The sequence below is a fragment of the Balaenoptera physalus genome (assembly GCF_965194825.1).
Source record: "Balaenoptera physalus genome assembly, chromosome: 1".
NCBI classification, from domain to species: Eukaryota; Metazoa; Chordata; class Mammalia; order Artiodactyla; family Balaenopteridae; genus Balaenoptera; species Balaenoptera physalus.
Window position 1 is genome coordinate 59,298,514 of NC_138882.1, and position 19,818 is coordinate 59,318,331.

Genomic DNA, 19,818 nt, shown 5'->3' on the forward strand with positions numbered 1-19,818 from the left:
AAATGAACTTCAGATTTTAATTGTTATACTTTTAAAGTGATCTGACATTTTATTTGATCTCTTTTTTTTCAGGAATAATAAATTTCTGATTTTTATATATCGCATTGTATTTTCAGAAGAATTTGAATATGCAGGACATATTATAGGAATAATGTACATTTATCCTATGATAATGCATCTATGGCCAATGGCAAGAGAATTAAATGTGTCAGCACTGATATTAGTAAACTACTATTTTGTATTTTTATATCTGTTAGAATCAGCATTGAAGGTACGTTTAAAATAGAAATGTATCCTATAAAAAGAACAGTTTAGATAATTTGAATCTATTTTTGTCATTTTTTTGAAATAATTGATACTAGAAGCCTTTGGCTGTAACAGTTGATAGGATCCTGGAATTTTAGTAATCTTTTTGAATTTTCTGAGTTTAATAATGAAATCAGTAAAACAGTTAGTGTTGGATATCAGATAAGAGAAGTAGCATAAAAGTGGAGAGAGTCTCAAAGATCAGGCAAAAAAGAATTGAAAGTCTAGACATTTGCTGTTTCCCTCAAATACTCCCTGTAACGATGCAAAGAATAAATAAGTGAATAAAACCAAAATGGTTTGCTAGTTACTTGTCATAATATAAGATGAGAACTACTTTTTAGGATAAATGCTTCAAAGATGATTTATCAGCATTACTGTTTTCATACTTTAATTATAATTAATAGTATTGCAATGAATCTGTTTAGTATTTTTCATTGCTTTTCTTTGGCATTACAAATTCATAATAGATTATGTATATTTGGAATCAAATTATAATTTTTGATGTGGGATTTTTTTGAATTTCAAATGAATGACTTAAAACCCAACTTTTGGAATATAACTCATTTGTAGTTGAGGATTTAACTGTTAATTTTTAAGAATCCCCTCCCCATATCATTGTATAGTGCTATGAAATGATGTACATTCTATATGTTTTCTAAACAGATAACAATTTTGAAAAGCAGATATTTTCATCAACATTGGAATACTTTGGAGTTTTTTATCGTGCTTATTGGAATCGTTGATATATTTTGTATATACTTTGTCAGATTGAGACCAGACCACTTGGTTCTTATTCAGTTTACAGTAATAATAGGTTATTTCAGAATAATTAGATTTATTCCTCTTATCAAGGTAAAACTTCACATTTTAAAATACTGTTTTTTTTCTATACTCTTTAATGAATTAAGAAACCTCACTATTTTGAAAGAAATGAGGGAGGGAGCTGTCTTTCCTCCTGGAACCCTCTCTTAATAGGTATCTGCATGGCTCACTCTCTCACTCCCTTCAAGTCATTGCTCAAATCTCACCTTCTCATGGAGAAGTTCTTCCCTGACCTTCTTTTACGCTACATAAAATGGCAACCTGCCCTCCATACTCCCAGCATGTTCCACCCATCTCCCTGATCCCCCTCCACTTGCTTAAATTTTAATTTTTCTGCGTAGCACTTATCACCTTTTTACTGTATGTTATATGTGCTTTCCACGAGGTAGGGATCTTTGTTTTGGTCACTGATGTAACCTATGGCTCCAGAATGGTACCTAGTATATAGTAAGTACTTAATAAATTATGTATTGAATGAATAAATGAAAACAATGGTGCCCCTTGCAGCAGGATAACCCAGAAACAAGTTCTCCAAGTTTTAGTAAAATTTTCTCATAAAGCCCTAACTGTGCAGAAGCATAAAAATATTTACCCTAGAGCCCACACTACTTACATAGCCCACTGCCTATGAAGTTCAGTTTTACTGTGGCCTTCAGTCTCCTTAACAATGACCATTTCTTCTTTTCGTGGCTCTGGTTTTGATTCTGAAGGTAGAGCTTCAGATTTTCAGTTTCCGTTCTTAAGCCTCCTTTCTCTTTCCAATGCAGTTGCATTATATAAGCTTTTAGCTTGGGTGCTTTAGATGATTTCACTTGCCACTCCATATTTTTGAGTTGCTTAATTCTTATGACATCAAATAAGTCTGTTAGTATGTATTGAAGTTATAGAGGCTTAATATTAAAAAACATTGCTGTAAACCCTGACGGCAAAAGGCATACGTTAGAATCCTCCAGCTAGTCCCCATTCTCCAAGCAATTTAATAATGATCTTAAAGGCAGAATCGTCTGAATGCCCAGACTTGTGCGTGTTGACTTCCTTTTTTTGTTCCTTCCTTGATTCTATATTAATGTTACCAAACTTTTAGTGTTCATAAGAATGACTCTACAGAGTTGTATACACAATTTATTTATGATTTTTTCCCTATGACCTGAGTTTAGAGCAAAGTGCCCACCTAAGGTATAACCCACCATAATACAAACGACTCTAGAAATGAGGATATGTAGAATGAGGCTAAGTCTTAATGTGGAAGGTAGAGGCGTCCTTAGATAATCAATTTTTATACAGGGATCTTATGCAGATGAATGTAAAATAATTATTTTAGAAGGAATACTTTGCAAAAAGTCTCTCTGAGTGAAATAAAGATTTAAAGATGTGTTATTGTGGAAGTCAACCCTATTTAAAGTGTGAACTAGTTGCTATTTCTGTTTAACATGCTCTGACAAGTCCCAGTGGAGTGTATTTAAGTAAATATAGTCATGATTAGCTTTTGTTTACTGAGCAGTTACTATGTTCCAGGAACTGTGCAGACCACTTTACTTACATTATCTAGTTAAATTGTTATAAGAGCCCTGTGAAGTAGGTGTCACCACTTTATCAAGTTAGGTGTCCTAATAGCCAGTCTCAGCAGAGTGTGGCTTTCAAAAGAAACAAATCTGTATTGGAAAACTTTGAAGAATATTGGAGGCCTTTACTTCAGATCGGCCCAGGGGGTGCCAGTGCATCCTGGAATAAAACTTTATAAAAATCCTCTTTAATATCTCTCCCTCTGCCCCAAGTTTCACAACCAGAATAACAGTTTAAAAAAAATCTGTCCCTTCTCTGCTCTTGTGACTCCTTCTCTGTGATGTTCTTTTCCTGGTCACATCTTCCTCTTGGTGAGGATGGCCCCTCACCATCCTCCCTGTGCTCTGATGTGCATCTGTCTCTGTGGTTCACTGCATTGCTCGTGAGGGCCACTCCACTGGAATTCTGGTACTTAGGTATCATTATCCTCATTGAACAGATGAGGACACTGAGTCCTTGGAGTCACTAAGTAACTTGCTCAAGGTCACAGAGCTGGTGAGTAGCAGAGCTGGTATTTGAACCCAGGCAGGTTTATATTTAAAAGTCCCACTCTCCTCAGTCACTGCACTCTCCTTCCTCAGCTTATGATTTGAGAAATTTAGAGCTAAGGAGGATCTTAGATACCCTAAGGTCCTTATCTTACAAGTGGAGAAACTGAGGTGTAGAGAGAAGATTTATTCGGTTGGTTACTATCACCCAGGTTATTGGGGTGACCTCTCTTGTCTCCTGAAAACTGGTGATATGGAGAATGAGGGAAAGCGCAGGGTAGGGATTTCCCCTTAAAGCTACAGAACAGTTATTCATTGAGCTTTCATTTCTTTAGAGTGGCTCTCAAACTTGAGTGTGCATAGAATCACCTGGAGGACTTGTTAAAGCACCGATTTTGGGGCCCATCCCCAGAGTTTCTGATTCAGCAGGTCTGGAGTGGGGCCTGAGAATTTGTGTTTCAGCAATGGCATCGCATTTGTGTTTCTAACAAGCTTGTGAGAAATGACACTTTGAGAACATCTGCCTTAGAGGGTGCTTTTCCTCATTAAATTTTCAGTTTTTTTCTCTCCATTATTCCAGGTACTAATACCACTGCTGATGAATATTGTAGATGTGCAGATCAAAAAGCGCCTCAGCTTGATGTATAGTATTACAAAAGGCTATGTCAAAAGTCAAGAGGATACCAAGTTTTTAATAAAACAGATTTCTAGCCGAGAATCAATAAATCAGGTGAGAGACAAGCACTGGTCATTTGGGGAAAACATCACTTAGGTGTCTGGATTTCTTTGAAGACCATTTCTGCATGTATCTGACCCAACAGATAAATTATATCAAGTGAAAGGGATTCAGTTGTTTATTATGTGATACGAGGTGCTGCAGAGAACAGTCTCTGCTCTTTAAATTTCAGCTATGATTATCACACTCATTTATGATCTTCAGAGAAGAAAATCTATTAGTTTTTATTTTCTGAGTGCTGAGTAGAGATTCTGTCTGTCTCTGTAACACTCTCGAAGGGTAGGACACTTGAAATAGGCTTCATGTAGGAAATGAGACATGAACAAGGCTTTAAGGAAAGGGTAGGTCTGAAGTGGCGGGAGAGAGAGGGAAAGAGAACAAAGATTTGACAGTGAAAACTTCAAATGCTGGTACTAAGGAGTGCATGAGTGGTAGTATTTATTATTATTATTTTTTATCATTCAAGATCCTCCTCATTTACAGGCAGGATGAGGTAAGTACCAAATGGGAGATTAGGACATAAGCACATTAGGAACTCATACGTGGAATGAATCACCTCCTAACCAGGTTCCCTCACACCAGTCTGTCCACTTCAGGCCCCTCTGCAATTTAGCAGAGTCATGTTCCTAAAAGGGCTATTTTAACTTTCATATATGATTTTCTACTTCAGAGTATTCAATGCCATGGCCTAAGAGGTAAGGTCTTTGAATATATACACACACACACACACACACACACACACACACACACACACACACACACACACAGAACACTTATGGTAAAAAATATCCATGCATAATTTTGCAACTTGAAAATAATATAATAAAAGAAATAAAATTATCCCTCTCAGCCCTCCACTCTACCATCTCCCAGAGACAGCCCCAAAGCCACCATTCCTGGGTTAAATTCCTCTACTATTTGCCAATAATAATTTTAATAATATGCATATGTATATAATTCTTTTTTTTGAATTTTATTTATTTTTTATACAACAGGTTCTTACTAGTCATCAGTTTTATACACATCAGTGTATACATGTCAATCCCAATCGCCCAATTCATCACACCACCCCTCGCCCCCCGCCACTTTCCCCCTTGGTGTCCATACATTTGTTCTCTACGTCTGTGTCTCAATTTCTGCCCTGCAAACCGGTTCATCTGTACCATTTTTCTAGGTTCCATATATATGCGTTAATATACGATATTTGTTTTTTCTCTTTCTGACTTCACTCTGTATGACAGTCTCTAGATGCATCCACGTCTCTACAAATGACCCAATTTCATTCCTTTTTATGGCTGAGTAATATTCCATTGTATATATGTACCACATCTTCTTTATCCATTCATCTGTCGATGGGCATTTAGGTTGCTTCCATGACCTGGCTATTGTAAATAGTGCTGCAATGAACATTGTGGTGCATGGGTCTTTTTGAATTATGGTTTTCTCTGGGTATAGGTCCAGTAGTGGGACTGCTGGCTCATATGGTAATTCTATTTTTAGTTTTTTAAGGAACCTCCATACTGTTCTCCATAGTGGCTGTATCAATTTACATTCCCACCAACAGTGCAAGAGGGTTCCCTTTCTCCACACCCTCTCCAGCATTTGTTGTTTGTAGATTTTCTGATGATGCCCATTCTAACTGGTGTGAGGTGATACCTCATTGTAGTTTTGATTTACATTTCTCTAATAATTAGTGATGTTGAGCAGCTTTTCATGTGCTTCTTGGCCATCTGTATGTCCTCTTTGGAGAAATGTCTATTTAGATCTTCTGCCCATTTTTGGATTGGGTTGTTTGTTTTTTTAATATTGAGCTGCATGAGCTGTTTATGTATTTTGGAGATTAATCCTTTGTCAGTTGCTTCGTTTGCGAATATTTTCTCCCATTTTGATGGTTGTCTTTTTGTCTTGTTTATGGTTTCCTTTGCTGTGCAAAAGCTTTGAAGTTTCATTAGGTCCCATTTGTTTACTTTTGTTTTTATTTCCATTACTCTAGGAGGTGGATCAAAAAAGATCTTGCTGTGATTTATGTCAAAGAGTGTTCTTCCTATGTTTTCCTCTAAGAGTTCTATAGTGTCTGGTCTTACATTTAGGTCTCTCATCCACTTTGAGTTTACTTTTGTGTATGGTGTTAGGGAGTGTTCTCATTTCATTCTTTTCCATGTAGCTGTCCAGTTTTCCCAGCACCACTTATTGAAGAGACTGTCTTTTCTCCATTGTATATCCTTGCCTCCTTTGTCATAGATTAGTTGACCATAGGTGCGTGGGTTTATCTCTGGGCTTTCTATCTTGTTCCATTGATCTATGTTTCTGTTTTGTGCCAGTATCATAGTGTCTTGATTACTGTAGCTTTATAGCATAGTCTGAAGTCAGGGAGTCTGATTCCTCCAGCTCCATTTTTTTTCCTCAAGACTGCTTTGGCTATTCGGGGTCTTTTGTGTCTCCATACAAATTTTAAGATTTTTTGTTCTAGTTCTGTAAAAAATGCCATTAGTAATTTGATAGGGATTGCATTGAATCTGTAGATTGCTTTGGGTAGTATAGTCATTTTCACAATGTTGATTCTTACAATCCAAGAACATGGTATATCTCTCCATCTGTTGGTATCATCTTTAGTTTCTTTCATCAGTGTCTTACAGATTTCTGCATACAGGTCTTTTGTCTCCTTGGGTAGGTTTATTCCTAGGTATTTTAATCTTTTTGTTGCAATGGTAAATGGGAGTGTTTCCTTAAGTTCACTTTCAGATTTTCATCATTAGTGTATAGGAATGCAACAGATTTCTGTGCATTAATTTTGTATCCTGTAACGTTACCAAATTCATTGATTAGTTCTAGTAGTTTCCTGGTGGCATCTTTAGGGCTCTCTATGTATAGTATCATGTCATCTGCAAACAGTGACAGTTTTACTTCTTCTTTTCCGATTTGTATTCCTTTTATTTCTTTTTCTTCTCTGATTGCCATGGCTAGGACTTCCAAAACTATGTTGAATAATAGTGGTGAGAGTGGACATCCTTGTCTTGTTCCTGATCTTAGAGGAAATGCTTTCAGATTTTCACCATTGAAAATGATGTTTGCTGTGGGTTTGTCATATATGGCCTTTATTATGTTGAGGTAGGTTCCCTCTATGCCCACTTTCTGGAGAGTTTTTTATCATAAATGGGTGTTGAATTTTGTCAAAAGCTTTTTCTGCATCTATCGAGATGATCATATGGTTTTTATTCTTCAGTTTGTTAATACGGTGTATCACATTGATTGATTTGTGTATATTGAAGAATCCTTGCATCCCTGGATAAACCCCACTTGATCATGGTGTATAATCCTTTTAAGGTGCTGTTGGATTCTGTTTGCTGGTATTGTGTTGAGGATTTTTGCATCTGTATTCATCAGTGATATTGGTCTGTAATTTCTTTTTTTTGTAGTATCTTTGTCTGGTTTTGGTATCAGGGTGATGGTGGCCTCATAGAATGAGTTTGGGAGTGTTCCTTATTCCGCAGTTTTTTGGAAGAGTTTGAGAAGGATGGGTGTTAGCTCTTCTCTAAATGTTTGATAGAATTCACCTGTGAAGCCATCTGGTCCTGGACTTTTGTTTGTTGGAAGATTTTTAATCCCAGTTTCCATTACATTACTTGTGATTGATCTGTTCATACTTTCTATTTTTTCCTCATTCAGTCTTGGAAGGTTATACCTTTCTAAGAATTTGTCCATTTCTTCCAGGTTGTCCATTTTATAGGCATAGAGTTGCTTGTAGTAGTCTCTTAGGATGCTTTGTATTTCTGCAGTGTGTGTTGTAATGTCTCCTTTTTCATTTCTAATTTTATTGATTTGAGTCCTCTCCCTCTTTTTCTTGATGAGTCTGGCTAATGGTTTATCAATTTTGCTTATCTTCTCAAAGAACCAGTTTTTAGTTTTATTCATCTTTGCTATTGTTTTCTTTGTTTCTATTTCATTTATTTCTGCTCTGATCTTGATGATTTCTTTCCTTCTGCTAACTTTGGGTTTTGTTTTTTCTTCTTTCTCTAGTTACTTTAGGTGTAAGGTTAGATTGTTTATTTGAGATTTTTCTGGTTTCTTGAGGTAGGCTTGTATAGCTATAAACTTCCCTCTTAGAACTGCTTTTGCTGCATTCCGCAGGGTTTGGATTGTCGTGTTTTCATTGTCATTTGTCTCTAGCTATTTTTTGATATCCTCTTTGATTTCTTCAGTGATCTCTTGGTTATTTAGTAACGTATTGTTTAGCCTCCATGTGTTTGTGTTTTTTGCGTTTTTTCCCCTGTAATTCATTTCTAATCTCATAGCATTGTGGCCAGAAAAGATGCTTGATATGATTTCAATTTTCTTAAATTTACTGAGGCTTGATTTGTGACCCAAGATGTGATCTGTCCTGGGGAATGTTCCATGCACACTTGAGAAGAAAGTGTAATCTGCTGTTTTTGGATGGAATGTCCTATATATATCAATTAAATCTATCTGGTCTGTCGTGTCCTTTAAAGCTTCTGTTTCCTTATTTATTTTCATTTTGGATGATCTGTCCATTGGTGTAAGTGAGGTGTTAAAGTCCCCCACTATTATTGTGTTACTGTCGATTTCCTATTTTAGAGCTGTTAGCAGTTGCCTTATGTATTGAGGTGCTCCTATGTTGGGTGCATATATATTTATAATTGTTATATCTTCTTCTTGGATTGATCCCTTGATCATTATGTAGTGCCCTTCCTTATCTCTTGTAACATTCTTTATTTTAAAGTCTATTTTGTCTGATACGAGTATTGCTACTCCAGCTTTCTTTTGATTTCCATTTGCATGGAATATCTTTTTCCATCCCCTCGCTTTCAGTCTGTATGTGTCTGTAGGTCTGAAGTGGGTCTCTTGTAGACAGCATATATATGGGTCTTGTTTTTGTATCCATTCAGCAAGCCTGTGTCTTTTCGTTGGAGCATTTAATCCATTCACGTTTAAGGTAATTATCGATATGTATGTTCCTATGACCATTTTCTTAGTTGTTTTGGGTTTGTTTTTGTAGGTCCTTTTCTTCTCTTGTGTTTCCCACTTAGAGACGTTCCTTTAGCATTTGTTGTAGAGCTGGTTTGGTGGTGCTGAATTCTCTTAGCTTTTGCTTGTCTGTAAAGCTTTTGATTTCTCCATTGAATCTGAATGAGATCCTTGCGGGGTAGAGTAATCTTGGTTGTAGGTTCTTCCCTTTCATCACTTTAAGTATATCATGCCACTCCCTTCTGGCTTGTAGAGTTTCTGCTGAGAAATCAGCTGTTAACCTTATGGGAGTTCCCTTGTATGTTATTTGTCATTTTTCCCTTGCTGCTTTTAATAATTTTTCTTTGTCTTTAATTTTTGCCAATTTGATTACTGTGTGTCTCGGCGTGTTTCTCCTTGGGTTTATCCTGTATGGGACTCGCTGCACTTCCTGGACTTGGGTGGCTATTTCCTTTCCCATGTTAGGGAAGTTTTCGACTATAATCTCTTCAAATATTTTCTCAGGTCCTTTCTCTCTCTCTTCTCCTTCTGGGACCCCTATAATGTGAATGTTGTTGCGTTTAATGTTGTCCCAGAGGTCTCTTAGGCTGTCTTCATTTCTTTTCATTCTTTTCTCTTTATTCTGTTCCACAGCAGTGAATTCCACCATTCTTTATTCCAGGTCATTTATCCATTCTTCTGCCTCAGTTATTCTGCTATTGATTCCTTCTAGTGTAGTTTTCATTTCAGTTATTGTATTGTTCATCTCTGTTTGTTTGTTCTTTAATTCTTCTAGGTCTTTGTTAAACATTTCTTGCATCTTCTCGATCTTTGCCTCCATTCTTTTTCCGAGGTCCTGGATCACCTTCACTATCATTATTCTGAATTCTTGTTTTGGAAGGTTGCCTATCTCCACATCATTTAGTTGTTGTTCTGTGGTTTTATCTTGTTCCTTCATCTGGTACATAGCCCTGTGCCTTTTCATCTTGTCTATCTTTCTGTGAATGTGGTTTTCATTCCACAGGCTGCAGGATTGTAGTTCTTCTTGCTTCTGCTGTCTTCCCTCTGGTGGATCTAATTCTTGATTTATTATTTCTAAACAGCCTTTATTTACTCTTTGCCATGCAATATTAGGAGATTAAACATTCATCTCCTTTAACCTTTATCTTTTTCTCTCACATTTTTGGAGCTATTATTTTTACAGGGCAATGGTTTATAACATTTACCTTCTATGCTGTAAGTATAATTGTCTTCATTCTTTTCAGTAAATGACTCTATACATGGAAAACCAAAAAACAACCTCTACTTTATGATTATATAAATATTATGATTGTATAAATGTTATTCACTCTAGAACCTATCATTTGTTTGAATCCATAACAAAGGAAATATGATCCTATGTCATTAAACCTTTCGTACTTGAAGGGGACTCTTCTCTATGAAACAGCAAATGAATTAATTTTTTTTAACAATACTTTCCTTCTCTTCCTTTAGGTTATATTCCTCAGCCACTCTTTCTGGAGTCTCATGTGAGCTCCCTTTTTACTTTCCTTTGTATTATGCTGGATTATGTCCATAAGAAATTTTTTCCATACGTCCAAAAATTTTTCCGTTAAGTCCAAAATTCTTTTTGTTTTGATTTTTATTTTAATAATGTGACTCTCCAAAACCATTTTCCTGAAGTCATTGCCCCTCTGTCTTCAGCATTGCTGATACAAGAGTGATTTTACTTTTGCTTTTGTAGGTGACTTTTTCCCTCACTCTTTAAAGCCTTTGGGATTTTCTTTTTATCCTTGGAGTTCTGAAATTTCACCAAGATTTGTCTACGTTTTATTTTTTTTTAAAAATTTGTCCCATTCAGCACATGGTGGAGCCTGTATAATCTGAAGATTACTATCCTCCTTCCATTACTTCTTTGATTATTTTCTCCCCTCTGTGGTTTCTATTTTCTCCTTTTGGCACTCTTTTAAAGAGAGTTTTGAATATCTGTGTTTAGTCCCTCTTTAAACTTTCCTCATAACTTTCAACTCTTTCCTCTTTGCATTGAGAACCCCCAGTTTGATTTTCCAGGTTCCTAAGTCAGTCTTTAGCTGTGTCTATTCTGTTATTCAGCTCATCTGTTAACTTTTTTTTTTTGACAAATACTTTTTGTCAAGCAATCAAGAACTTTGACTGCTTCTTTTTCATAGTAACTGTTTCTTTTTTGTTTTTAAACGAATGTGATATTCTCTTGAACCTCATTAAGAATCTCTGTTTCCTGTATCAGTTCTTCTTCTTTGAGGTTCATTCTTCTATTTGTTGTGTTTGGTTCTTATCTTTCATTCAGTTTTTCCACCCAGTGTTTGGTGATTTGGGGTTATATTTTCATATATGTAGATGAAAATCTAAATTGAGTAGTAGCAATAGCTAAAGGGTGTTTTCTCAGCCCAAGTGAGACTCCTGAGTTTTAATCCAAGAATGAATTTAAATCCTAATTACTGAAGCCCTAGATCTTGTAACTGTGTGCATAAAAACAAAATCAGGATGGGCTGGGGGTTATGTCTTCCGGTTGTTATGCCTATTTTTTGTGATGACTGTTGGTTGCCTCAGGTTCTCAGCCAAGAAAGAGAGCCTCTTTCTTTATCAAATTCAGGAGAGGTAGAGGCTGTGAAGACACCTAATTTAATGTTTTAATTTCTAAAATACATAAAAAATATATTGTTAAATATCTTTAGCATTTAAGATTTCTTTTTTATAATCAGGTGCCACTATAGGAAGAGTATACCTGAATTTTAGGAAGGCATCTGACATCTTTTATGATATCCTTATAGACTGGATAGAGAAATATTATCTAGATTTATCACAGGAGTATTGATTATTGGATCAAATATTAATGTGCAACAGAATTCTATCCTGTTGATTTACTTAGAATATTGGAGAAGAAAATTAAAAGAACTACTGAAAGTTTAGGTTGATCTATATTAGAAAGAATATAAAGCTATTCATAGGAGAAAATATTTCAGAAACAGGAAGAGGAGAGAAGAAAAACAAGAGCCAGTGGGGGAAGTTAAGAATGTGTTTTGAGGAGTTTGGGTGAAGGCGTAGCGATTTGGGGACAGAGATTTGCCTGGAAGTGTAAGACATGAGAAGAATTCCCCTTTGGCATTTTTAAAGGAGACTTCAGTAAACATTTAAATGTCTTATTGAGATGTGTTTAGATGTCAAACTGGTGTTTATTCTGAAAGTGACACCGTTCAAGAAACTGGCCAGTGGCAGCTCACCTTTAGAGAAGTCACATGTATGTCCAGGCTTTCATGATTATTTTCTCTTTGTGGGCAGGAATCGGTTCCTAATGGTGTCTTATGCAACGTCATTCTGTGGCAGTTTTACAGAGCTGGTAGTATGAAGGGGGCTTAGCTGCTGTCTATGAACTCTTGCAAGCAGCGCTGGAGCACAGTATGTGGGTGTCATGTGCAGGCTAATAATTTGGTACCTTCCCATTGCTGATTCAGTGTTATCAAGTGAGAAGAAACAATTTAATAAAAATTGTATACTCAGGGAATTCCCTGGCGGTCCAGTAGTTAGGACTCTGTGCTTTCACTGCCAAGGGCACGGGTTCCATCCCTGGTCGGGGAACTAAGATCTCGCAAGATGTGTGGTGGCAAAAAAAAAAAAATTGTATACTTCATTCTTATATCCAAAATGAGTGATTAATGTGACTTCTCTAAACAAAACAACACACACTTAACTTTAACTTCTTAAACTTTAGATAACAAACCAGTTGTTCCTTGTAAACAGGAAGATACCATGCATGATTTGGGTGCAGAATTTCAGCCATCTATACCTGACCATCCTAGAGAACTGTCAGTTGTTTAGTCCCAGGGCTGTTGATGTGGCCAAGCGGAAGCTCCAGAAGGACTCAAACCTAGAGGGCAAGCTCCATGTAGAGCCATGCCTGGGACATGGTGGGAATTGGACAAATACCTATTGCATGAATGAACAGAGATTGGTTAGCCCAGAGTGGACCTCTTTCTTCAGTTATGTCAGGAGTTATCTGTAGGAAACATGACCTACTTGACACCATATTTTCTCATTATGCCACTTGTTTTTACACTTCCGATAGACTGGCTCCCCAAACAGCTTCTCTGTTGGCCACCCCTCGTGGTGCGCTATCTATGAGAATTCTCCTTGATGCACAGTGAAGTGTACACTAGTCTTTTCTAAGAAATATTAGGCACAGTAGTTATGTAAGCTACTACACAGCATCCATTGCACTATGAGTGTGAGCCTGGGGAAAGCAGCAGAATTGACAGGGAAGATTTGAGCTAACTATCTCCCCCAAAGGCTAATCTAAGTGAGATTTCTTCTATCATACTTCCTTTTTAAAAATTTTTATTTAATTTATTTATTTTTGGCTGCATTGGGTCTTCGTTGCTGCGTGCAGGCTTTCTCTAGTTGCGGCAAGTTGGGGCTACTCTTTGTTGTAGTGCACAGGCTTCTCATTGCAGTGGCTTCTCTTGTCGTGGAGCATGGGCTCTAGGCGCGTGGGCTTCAGTAGTTGTGGCTTGCGGGCTCTATAGCACAGGCTCAGTAGTTGTAGTGCACAGGCTTAGTTGCTCCGTGGCATGTGGGATCTTCCCAGACCAGGGCTCGAACCCGTGTCCCCTGCATTGGCAGGCGGATTCTCAACCACTGTGCCACCAGGGAAGCCCCTACCATACTTCCTTCTCTCAGATTTTAAAGCCAGTAATGCACTTGGTGTAATTAGAAATTAATGTGTTTCTTAACTTCTCACAGAAATTATATGAAATTTTGGAAACCAACAAACGAGATGCTGTCAAAGAACTAGGTAAGTAGTTGGAATATCTAATTTCCTGAAACCACACCTTATCATCCTGTAATTTAACCAAAGGAAGACAAGTTCATGTTTTCATTCAATCATTGACTCATTCGTTTATTCATTCAATAAGCATTTATTGAACCCATTTAATGGGCCAGGTGTACATAAAGTGTAGATCCTGGTGGGAAGTGTGAGCATGTCAATAGATAATTGCAGAAAGAGGAGTTCTATTATTTGCTATGGAAGCATAAAAGAAAAAATGAAGAGTGCAGAAAGTGTATTAAGGTGGCAAGATCAGATTCCTTAAGGCAGAGGTCCCCAACCTTTTTGGCACCAGGGACCAGTTTCTTGGAAAACAATTTTTCCACAGATGGGGGGTGGGGGGATGGTTTCGGGATGATTCAAGCACATTACATTTATTGTGCACTTTATTTCTATTATTATTACATTGTGTTGCTTATGTCCAGTCTACTCCGTAATCTCGTTTTGGTGGCTGTCACTGCAGAAAACCCTACTTCACAAAGATAGGATGTTGGAAATGGAAGCAGCCTTTTCAGTGCTTTTGTGGCAATCTCAGGGTATTCTGCCTTGACTTTAATCCAGAACATATGGAGATTTGAAGTTGTCTCAAACATACTTTTAAGGCCACCGTCATTTGCGACCTCAAGCAGTTGATCCTCTTCTAGCACAGACAAAGTCGATTCACCTGGCTTATTCACAAATGGGTCGCAGATCCATTCCTTCCCACTTCGGGGGTCTTTTGTGGTTGGGAAGTAATGCTCAAACTCATTTGAAAGCTGAGGTAGGTGATCATGCACCAGCTGGGAGAGAGAAGGCCCTGGCTCAGTCTCTTTCAAAATCTCTGCTAATGTTTGAAACATGTCAAAAATCCTAATGTTCACTCGTCGTCCCCATAATTCCAGTTTGGCTTTGAATGCAGCCACTTTATCTGCCGAGTTGAACACAGTTGTCGTTCTCCCCTGAAGTGACAGATTGAGTTCATTGAGCAGGTTGAATATGTCACACAAGTAAGCAAGTTTTGCGACCCATTCTGTGTCACTGAAATATGCTGCCAGTGTTGACTGTTTTTCGAAAAGAAATCTCTGGAGTGGCTCTCATAACTCAAAAGCTCTGGCCAGTGATCTACCTTTAGAAAGCCATCTCACTTCTGTGTATAAGAGAAGACGTGTGTGCTCTGCGTCCATCTCCTCACAGAGCTGCGCAAACAGACGTGAATTAAGGACATGTACTTTAAATTTAGTTGATAATTTTAATCATATCCTGCAAAACGTTGTTAAGTTCAGGTGACATTTTTTGGCTAGCCAGCATTTCTCTGTGGATGACACAGTGCGTAGACTCACATTCAGAAGCGACCTCTTTGACCCGAGTAGTGAAACCAGAAAGATGTCTAGTCATGGCAACCGTTCCATCCATGCATATACCGACACAAAATGACCAATTCAGTTTTCCTGATATGTAATCATTCAGAGACTTGAATAGTTCTGCAGCTGTGGTGTTGGTTGGCAACAAAAGTGCACATAACATATCCTCATGCACATCCTCCTGAAATATATATCACACAAAAACAAACATTGTTGCCTTGATGTCAACATCAGTAGACTCGTCAACCTGGATTGTGTACCACGATGACTCATTAATCCTCTCTAACAATTGTGCCTCACTAACCTCTGCTATTTCACCAATTCATCTAGTTATGTTGCTAGCCGAAAGAGGAACACGTGTCACCTTTTGAACTGCAGCCTCTCCTAAAAGTTCATGACAAATGTCCTTAGCAGCAGGCAGGATCAACTCTTCACCAATAATAAAGGGCTTCTTGGCTTTAGCAATGTGGTTAGCCACTAAGAATGATGCTCTCAGTGCAGACACATTTGATGAAATGGTGGCCTTCAATAATTGCTTCTTTTCTTCGTGTTCACACTTTTTTCTTTTGAAAACTCCAAAGGCTTGTCTTTTAATGCAGCATGCTTGGTCTCCATGTGGCAAAGCAGTTTTGAAGGTTTCATAGTTTCATTGGATAGCAGGTTGCCACATATTATACAAAGTGGGCTTGGAGAATGTGAATCACCTGTTGCAATGAACCTGTAATTTAAGTAAGACTCTTGGTATTTTCTTTTCTTTCTTTTTTTTTAATTTTTAAATTTTTATTGGAGTATAATCACTTTACAATGTTGTGTTAGTTTCTGATAAACAATGAAGTGAATCAGCTATATGTATACCTATATCCCCTCCCTCTTGGTCCCCCTCCCACTGCCCCATTCCACCCATCTAGGTCGTCACAGAGCACGGAGCTGAGCTCCCTGTACTATACAGCAGGTTCCCACTAGCAATCTATTTTACACATGGTAGTGTATTTATGTCAAACCTAATCTCCCAATTCGTCCCACCCTCCCCTTCCCCCACCCCATGTCCATATGTCTGTTCTCTATGTCTACATCTATATTCCTGCCCTGCAAATAGGTTCACCTGTACCATTTTTCTAGAATCCACATATATGCGTTACTATACAATATTTGTTTTTCTCTTTCTGGCTCACTTCACTCTGTATGACAGACTCTAGGTCCATCCACATCTCTACAAATGACCCAATTCCGTTCCTTTTTATGGCTGAGTAATATTCCGTTGTATATATGTACCACATCTTCTTTATTCATTCATTTGTAGTTGGACATTTAGGTTGTTTCCATGTCCTGGCTATTATAAATAGTGCTGCAATGAACATTGGGGTACGTGTCCTTGTTTTTTCTTTTAAATTTTATTTAAATTTATTTATTTTTGGCTGTGTTGGGTCTTTGTTGCTGCATGCAGGCTTTTCTCTAGTTGCAGTGAGTGGGGGCTACTCTTCGTTGTGGTGTGCGGGTTTCTCATTACGGTGGCTTCTCTTGTTGCGGAGCATGGGCTCTAGGCACACAGGCTTCAGTAGTTGTGGCACGTGGGCTTCAGTAGTTGTGGCACGTGGGATTCAGTAGTTGTGGCACATGGGATCCAGAGCGCAGGCTCAGGAGTTGTGGCGCACAGGCTTTGTTGCTCTGTGGCATGTCGGATCTTCCCCGACCAGGACTTGAACCCTTGACCCCAGCATTGGCAGGCGGATTCTTAACCATTGCACCACCAAGGAAGCCCCCATGTGTCGTTTTGAATTATGGTGTTCTCAGGGTATATGCCCAGTAGTGGGATTGCTGGGTCATATGGTAGTTCTATTTATAGTTTTTTAAGGAACCTGCATACTGCTCTCCACAGTGGCTGTATCAATTTGCATTCCCACCAACAGTGCAAAAGGGTTCCCTTTTCTCCACACCCTCTCCAGCATTTATTGTGTGTAGATTTTTTGATGATGGCCATTCTGAACAATGTGAGGTGATACTTCATTGTAGTTTTGATTTGCATTTCTCTAATAATTAGTGATGTTGAGATCTTTTCATGTGCCTCTTGGCCATCTGTATGTCTTCTTTGGTGAAATGTCTATTTAGGTCTTCCACCCAGTTTTTAGTTGAATTGTTTGTTTTTTTGATATTGAGCTCCATGAGCTCTTTGTATATTTTGGAGATGAATCCTTTGTCCGTTGCTTTGTTTGCAAATATTTTCTCCCATTCTAAGGGTTGTATTTTCATCTTGTTTATGGTTTCCTTTGCTGTGCAAAAGCTTTTAAGTTTAATTAGGTCCCATTTGTTTATTTTTGTTTTTATTTCCATTACTCTAGGAGGTGGATCAAAAAAGATCTTGCTGTGGTTTATGTCAAAGAGTGTTTTTCCTATGTTTTCCTCTAAGAGTTTTATAGTGTCCAGTCTTACATTTAGTTCTTTTTTTTTTAAATAAATTTATTTATTTATTTATTTATTTATTTTAGCTGTGTTGGGTCTTCGTTTCTGTGCGAGGGCTTTCTCTAGTTGTGGCAAGCGGGGGCCACTCTTCATCGCGGTGCGCGGGCCTCTCACTATTGCGGCCTCTCTTGTTGCGGAGCACAGGCTCCAGACGCGCAGGCTCAGTAGCTGTGGCTCACGGGCCTAGTTGCTCCGCGGCATGTGGGACCTTCCCAGACCAGGGCTCGAACCCGTGTCCCCTGCATTGGCAGGCAGATTCTCAACCACTGCGCCACCAGGGAAGCCCCTGTTGGAAGATTTTTAATTACAGTTTCAATATCTTTGCTTGTGATAGGTCTGTTTATATTTTCTAATTCTTCCTGGTTCAGTATTGGAAAATTGTACCTTTCCAAGAATTTGTCCATTTCTTCGTGGTTGTCCATTTGATTGGCATATAGTTGTTTGTAGTAGTCTCTTATAATCCTTTGTATTTCTGCAGTGTCATTTGTGATTTCTCCTTTTTCATTTCTAATTTTATTGATTTGCGTCCACTCCCTTTTTTTCTTGATGAGTCTGGCTAAAGGTTTATCAGTTTTGTTTATCTTCTCAAAGATCCAACTTTCAGTTTTATTGATCCTTGCTGTTGTTTTCTTCATTTCTATTTCATTTATTTCTGCTCTGATCTTTATGATTTCTTTCCATCTACTGACTTTGGGTTTTGTTTTTTCTTCTTTCTCTAGTTTCTTTAGGTGTAAGGTTAGATTGTTTATTTGAGATATTTCTTGTTTCTTGAGGTGAGATTGAATTGCTATAAACTTCCCTCGTAGAACTGCTTTTGCTGCGTCCTATAGGTTTGGGGTGGTCCTGTTTTCGTTGTCATTTGTTTCTATGTATTTTTAAATTTCTTCTGTGATCTCTTGGTTATGTAGTAGTGCATGTTTAGCCTCCATATATTTGTGTTTTTTACAGTTTTTTTTTCCTGTAATTGATTTCTAATCTCATAGCGTTGTGGTAAGAAAAGATGCTTCATATCGACATATATACACTACCGCGTGTAAAATAATTAGCTAGTGGGAAACAGCATAGTGTAGGGAGATCAGCTCAGTGCTTTCCATTGACCTAGAGAGGTGGGGTAGGGAGGGTGGGAGGGAGGCTTATGAGGGAGGGGATATGGGGATATATGTATGCATATGGCTGACTCACTTTGTTGTGCAACAGAAACTAACACAGTATTGTGATGCAATTATACTCCAGTAATGATCTATTAAAAAAAAAAGACAGAAATGATGCTTGATACGCTTTCAGTTTTCTTAAATTTTCCGAGGCTTTATTTGTGACCCAAGACATGATCTGTCCTGGAGAATCTTCCATGTGCACTTGAGAAGAAAGTGTATTCTGCCACTTTCAGGTGGAATGTCATATAAATATCAATTAAATCTTTCTGGTCTGTTGTGTCATTGAAAGCTTGTGTTTCCTTATTTCTTTTCTGTTTGGATGGTCTGTCCATTGGTGTAAGTGTGGTGTTAAAGTCCCCTACTAGTACTGTGTTACCGTCGATTTCCCCTTTTATGGCTGTTAACATTTGCCTTATGTATTGAGGTGCTCCTATGTTGGGTGCACAAATATTTATAATTGTTATATCTTCTTCTTGGATTGATCCCTTGATCATTATGTAGTGTCCTTCCTTATCTCTTGTAACAGTCTTTATTTTAAAGTCTATTTTATCCGATACGAGTATTGCTACTCCAGCTTTCTTTCGATTTCCATTTGCATGGAATATCTTTTTCCATCCTTTCACTTTGAGTCTGTATGTGTTCCTAGGTCTGAAGTGGGTTTCTTATAGACAGCATATATATGGGTCTTGTTTTTGTATCCATTCAGCGAGCCTGTGTCTTTTGGTTGGGACATTTAATCCATTTACATTCAAGGTTATTATTGATATGTATGTTCCTATCACCATTTTCTTAATTGTTTTGGGTTTGTTTTTGTGGGTCATTTTCTTCTCCTGTGTTTCCCACCTAGAGAAGTTTCTTTAGCAGTTGTTGTAAAGCTGGTTTGGTGGTGCTGAATTCTCTTAGCTTTTGCTTGTCTGTATAGCTTTTGATTTCTCCATCGAATCTGAATGAGATCCTTGCTGGGTAGAGTAATCTTGGTTGTAGGTTTTTCTCTTTCATCACTTTTAGTATATCCTGCCACTCCCTTCTGGCCTGCAGAGTTTCTGCTGAAAAATCAGCTGATAACTTTATGGGGATTCCTTTGTATATTATTTTTGGTTTTTCTCTTGCTGCTTTTAATATTTTT

The 19,818-nt window shown here is 37.8% G+C and overlaps 1 protein-coding gene and 1 pseudogene across 2 annotated transcripts in view; one reads left to right on the forward strand and one right to left on the reverse strand.

The window, feature by feature from the left end:
• Positions 1-19,818, forward strand: part of LOC309648644 (ankyrin repeat domain-containing protein 45-like) — a 156,619-nt gene that overhangs the window by 100,097 nt on the left and 36,704 nt on the right. The window contains exons 21-24 of the mRNA XM_082437503.1: positions 73-271; positions 973-1,161; positions 3,763-3,912; positions 13,657-13,708. Coding sequence (XP_082293629.1) covers positions 73-271; positions 973-1,161; positions 3,763-3,912; positions 13,657-13,708 — 590 coding nt within the window. The remainder of the gene's footprint in view (positions 1-72; positions 272-972; positions 1,162-3,762; positions 3,913-13,656; positions 13,709-19,818) is intronic.
• Positions 1-19,818, reverse strand: part of LOC309649456 (large ribosomal subunit protein eL32-like) — a 216,587-nt pseudogene that overhangs the window by 52,661 nt on the left and 144,108 nt on the right. The window lies entirely within an intron of this gene.